Source organism: Alexandromys fortis, unplaced genomic scaffold, assembly GCF_014885135.2.
Source record: "Alexandromys fortis isolate MF-2015 unplaced genomic scaffold, M_Fortis_MF-2015_v1.1 scaffold_9, whole genome shotgun sequence".
In the NCBI taxonomy this organism is placed as follows: domain Eukaryota; kingdom Metazoa; phylum Chordata; class Mammalia; order Rodentia; family Cricetidae; genus Alexandromys; species Alexandromys fortis.
Window position 1 is genome coordinate 4,815,641 of NW_026067892.1, and position 4,958 is coordinate 4,820,598.

General features: G+C 49.7%; 1 protein-coding gene across 2 annotated transcripts in view; it reads right to left on the minus strand.

Moving 5' to 3' along the window:
* Wdr4 (WD repeat domain 4) overlaps nucleotides 1-3,305 on the minus strand; it is a 33,555-nt gene extending 30,250 nt beyond the window's left edge. For both annotated transcript variants that reach the window (XM_050138012.1, XM_050138007.1), the window contains exons 1-3: nucleotides 3,149-3,305; nucleotides 1,913-1,978; nucleotides 1,176-1,319 (exon numbers count right to left, since the gene is read on the minus strand). In XM_050138012.1, coding sequence (XP_049993969.1) covers nucleotides 1,176-1,319; nucleotides 1,913-1,978; nucleotides 3,149-3,237 — 299 coding nt within the window. In that variant the 5' untranslated portion in view covers nucleotides 3,238-3,305. The remainder of the gene's footprint in view (nucleotides 1-1,175; nucleotides 1,320-1,912; nucleotides 1,979-3,148) is intronic.
* Nucleotides 3,306-4,958: the final 1,653 nt, after the last annotated feature.

Here is a 4,958-nt window from a genome sequence, read left to right on the forward strand (position 1 = left end):
CCTTTAATCCCAGCACTCAGGAGACAGAACTCTGTGAGTTCGAGGCCAGTCTGGTCTACAAAGTGAGTTCCAGGACAGGCTCTAAAGCTACAAAGATAAACAGTCTCAAAAAAAAAAAAAAAAAAAAAAGAGGATAACCGAAAACCTAAAAATGTCAACACTCAGCTGAAGTCCCTAAACGTCAGTTTGCTTCCCAGCCTACCTGACTGGGTGAATGCACTGGCCCCTCAGGCTCCTATACATGAGCAGCCTGTCCACATCAATGGTGGCTCTAGAGGCTATGGAACCTGAGAGACACTAGCCAGCCCTGCTTTCTGAATCCTAACATACCAGCAGATATATGAACACTGTGAGCTCTGCCCACCAAGCCTTTCCCATCATCTGTATTAGAGGGCTGCTGGAGTCAACAAAACACAATCTGCCCAGCAATGTGTGCCATCCACCTCCACTCTCAGGGACAAGGTGGCACTGAGAAGAGCAGCATCTCGGGAAACACAGATTCACAGTCTCCTCCTCACCATCACCATACCTCCCCCATAACCACGGGCCCATCTCTCTCCCTGCACCTCGCCTTCAGAAATGACAGTTACAGTTTGAGAGAAGTGAGTGATGCAGGGTACTTATGGACCTGCGGGGAGAGAGGACCAGAACACCCACCTACACCTCACCTGCTGCTGGCCTCACCCTACACCTAGCCTGTCCTTTATCTTCTCATCAGACACAAAAGGATGTACCCCACCACCTAGCTCACAAATGTGCAACGCCCACTTCCACCTACCCAAAGCCCCAGCACTCTCGGAGTATGAGTTAACAGTCCTCCTCCTGCCAGGCATGAGGCTACAGCAACATGGAAGAGACGATGGCAGAGTTGCACAGTGGCAGAGTACAGACACTGCAGCCAGAGGGGCATCTACACAGCCTGGCTCTGCCTTTCCAAGTCAATGGCCTGAAACTTGCTACTTTACTTTCCAATGTGGGAGAATGGGCCCACGCCACCCTCACATGCTGTTAGGATTCAGTCAGTTAATACATAAAGCTCTGAAATCAGGGTCTCACACACAGCTGATACTTCATGTTAGCTGCTTATTACAACGGTTACTGTCATTACTGATCATGACATGCAAATACAAGAATTGCATAGAACATCTTAATGACTCAATGTTAGCATTTCATACCTGACACTCAGACATTGCCATGGTTTTGTACGGAAAAGAATCAGACGCTTACTGTCATCAGTTAAAGCAAAATAGCTGCCAGACTTGGAGAAGGTGGATGCCAGAATCGTGTCGCTCCCCTTGTCTACGGGCTGTCCATTCTCCCTGAAGAAGGGCAGGGGAAGAAAGGAAAACAGTTAGGCCTCACCTGAGTTGCCAGGTTTATCCAATCTAAGAGAGGTAGAAGATGCTTAGTCAAGCAGTTCATGTAGCCAGTGCATGATGACAGACTAAGGGGAAGTTTAGAGAACAGCTTAAATTTTATAAGCTGTGAAACCTAACTCAACAGGATCTCTGCTAACATCCATTGCAGGCTGGAAGGACCCTCAGCAATCACACGCCTCACCTTCAAGGCTAGAGGCGGGACCTGCGATATTAATAGTCACAAGACCAAGCTACCACACAGAACAATCACATTGCTGTGGACCTTTCAATCAGTTAATTCCCCACGCCTGCCTGCAATGCCTTTGAAATGGTCACTATTACTTTAAGGGGCCAGTGACAAAAAAGATTACTAAAGACACTAAGAGTATTTGGGAAGGTCCTCAGTATTCTAAATTTAAAGTTATTTCCACGTTTCTAATGTTACCACAACTAGGTAACAGGAACTACAACTTGGGACAAGGCAGCAATTCCTGCCGTGGCTTACTGGTCTCAGCACTCAAACCACACACCAGCCGGCTTCCCCACCATCTCACCCTTTCTCTTCTGGGGTGGACTTCTCCGCAGCACTGCAGTCGTACGTGAAGACACAGTCATCGTCACTAGAGGGAAGAAACAGTGAGAACTGATTAACACAAAGGACCGATTCTTCTTACTCTTGGACAAAAACACCTCATCATCATTGAATTATGGACCTTCTCCACAACAGAGGGGAGCCAAGAACTGTCTGGCATCTGCTTAACCTCCTAATGAGCTGCATCATGGACAGTCAGCACGGTTCTATTCCCAATCAGTTCAGCCTGGAATCAATCTACCCTTCTTTCAGGCACCAAGATGCTGACTCTAAGAAATTATGTTCTGACATTGTTTCCAACTGGGCTCTGCTCCCAAATTTAAAACAGCTGAGGCTGTCCTTACACGAGCCAGAAACATGTCACACCTGCTGGCTTAAAAAAAAAAAAAAAAAACCTCAGGCACCTACTCATATAGGAATCACCCACTTTCCCTGTTGGAACCTAAGTTCCCTTCTGTTGCTGACCCGGTACCCTAGCACAATAAAGCACCTTGTACTATTGACGTTGCTGCTCCAAAGACTTTTCCAATTAAACACTGAACTAAAAAAGAAATGTCATTTTCCAAGTCTGAAACCCTTGCTGGCTACTAGCATTGCCAAGATACAAACTGAGGAACACTCCTAATCTTCAAATGTCAAAGTACCAAAACTAAATGGGAACAGAAAAAGAAGCCAAAACGGACTGCCACGGATTCCTTGGGCTCCTGGGCTATAACTACATGCTCAACACGGACTGATTTATGACTCCTTTAACCGAAACTACGGATACAGACATAAAGACGGAAATAACATAAAGCAAAACCAGTAGTGTGAAGGACCTCTAGGGAGATGCCCGCTTCAGGCTATGCGTGCATCCTGGGTTTGGGAGGCGTCGGGAGAGGAAGCACGTTCTGCGCTGAGAGCCCGCAGAGCTTTCAACAGGGAGGTTCCAAGCAGGTCAGCCTGGAACTCTAGGACTCAAGTCTTGTCTACGCGACACCCACGTGACAGGCCCTCCCGATGACGCGCAGACGCCGCAGAGTCCGGAAGTGCTCCGACTCGGAACGGAGAAGAGCTCTCCGGGCCGCCCGTGCAGGTCGTGGGGAGCTGGGTCGGTGTGAGGGGACTCCGAGGGCAAGGACTCCCGAGAAGGCCTCACAGGGGACAGCGGGGATACGGCTCCGCGGTGGGCCGGCCGCCCTCGGCCCGGGCCTCTTACCTGCTCGCAGTGGAGATGGCCAGGAACCGGCTGCCGCCCCGCACCACCAGCGTTTGCCCGCACAGCGCCAGCCCCGCGGAGCTCGCCATGGGCCCGCCCGCGGCCTCCGCACACGTGCGACGCACAGCGCCCTTCCTGCTGGCGCTGGCTAGTGACGTCACTCGGCGCCGCGCGTAGGGCGTGCCTGCCTGGAGCATGCGCACAGCGAGTGGTCTCCTTTGATCTAAGTACTTGGTGACGCTAGGGCTACAAAGCTCGGTTATCATGAGCCCCGAATGTCCCTTTCGTATTGATTAGCTTTTCCGGCCGTTAGCTTCGATAGTTGTAAGGCTTCCTCTTGGACAGAACCTGGTACCCAGTGGGTAAAAAGTTGTTGAATGAATGGCGTCAGTGCTGGATGGCCAGACCATGTGACCGCATGCGTGCGTGGCTGTCTCAGTTGCATCAAGGCAGAGATCGCTGGAAGTGTTCTTACCCTCCTCGTGCAGGACAAAGACGCCTTTAACCCCAAGTGTCAGATGTGTTTAAAGACGTGCTTCCCCAGATCCCCGAATAGCTCATTCCATCCCAGTGACTCTCAAGGTCCAGAATGCTGTGGTCTCTTATAGATTGGATGTGGGCCCCCCAGTATGGATCTCCTAAAAAGATGGTTTACCTGCCCCACCCACCCATCACATTACATCCTAGTGAAAAGCTACTTGAGCGGGTAAGTCTGTGCCCTGCCTCAAAGTCACAGTCACTGTACTGTGTAGAATTGCCGCCTTAACGCTGAGTGGTTCCCTGAGTGAGCCTATTTTATAAAGCAGTAGTTGGCTCCATTTTTACCTCAAACTGAGTCAGAATGACTCTTCATTTTGCTTGTGCAAATAAACATTCACCACCTGTCTAATGCAAAGCATAGACTGAAAAATCACTTGTGCAAGTGAAATCACCATCTACAAATGTATCATGGGTGAACCAAAATCTTATCAGAGAAGCCACGTCCTGAGCTTATCAAATGCCAATGAATAATGCAAGCCTGGGCCTTAAAGAGAAAGTGGGGCCTGATGCTAAGGTAACTCGGGACCCACCTGTCATCAAGCCCTCCTACACAGTCCTGACAGTGTAGAAAGGCACTCATTTACGTAACAGCTTACTCAAACACTAACATGTGAAGGGGGCAGGGGAGGGGGGACACGACACCCACAAGACAGGATCCTTGGTCTATCACAATTCTGAAGCCCACTGCAAAGTTTTTAGTATTTATAAGAGCAGGTTTTGTCTTGATGGGGCCTGAGATCTGCCCTCTTAAGTGCCTCTCCTCCAGAATCTTCTTGGCTGCTTTGATGAAAGTGCCCTTTGAGCAACATTCCCCCCTTACTTTCCTGCCCTTGGGAAATCTGAAACCAGAGGTCTTTGTTCCTGTTAAATTCCCCATTCACCTTACACCCATTGGAGCTGCTTCAGTCCAGCTTTCTGGAAGGCTGTTCAGTTTTAACTCCCCTAAAAAAAGGCTCCAATTTAAACATAGCTGGGAAGTTATTGGCAGTTGATGGCTGCTGGGAGAGGAGGAGTCAGCTGTCTTCAAGAATGTGGCCTCTGCCAAACTAGGTCCTCTGAATGTGGGTGACAGTTGAGTGGCTGGGGCAGTCTGTGGGGCCACTGGCAATGGATCCAGGATTTATCCCTAGTGCTTGAACTGGCTTTCTGGAGCCCATTCTCTTTGGAGGGACACATTGCTCAGCCTAGGTATAGGGCGGAGGGCCTTGGTCCTGTCTCAAAGTGATGTGCCAGACTTTGTTGACTCCCCATGGGAAGCCTTTCCCTCTCT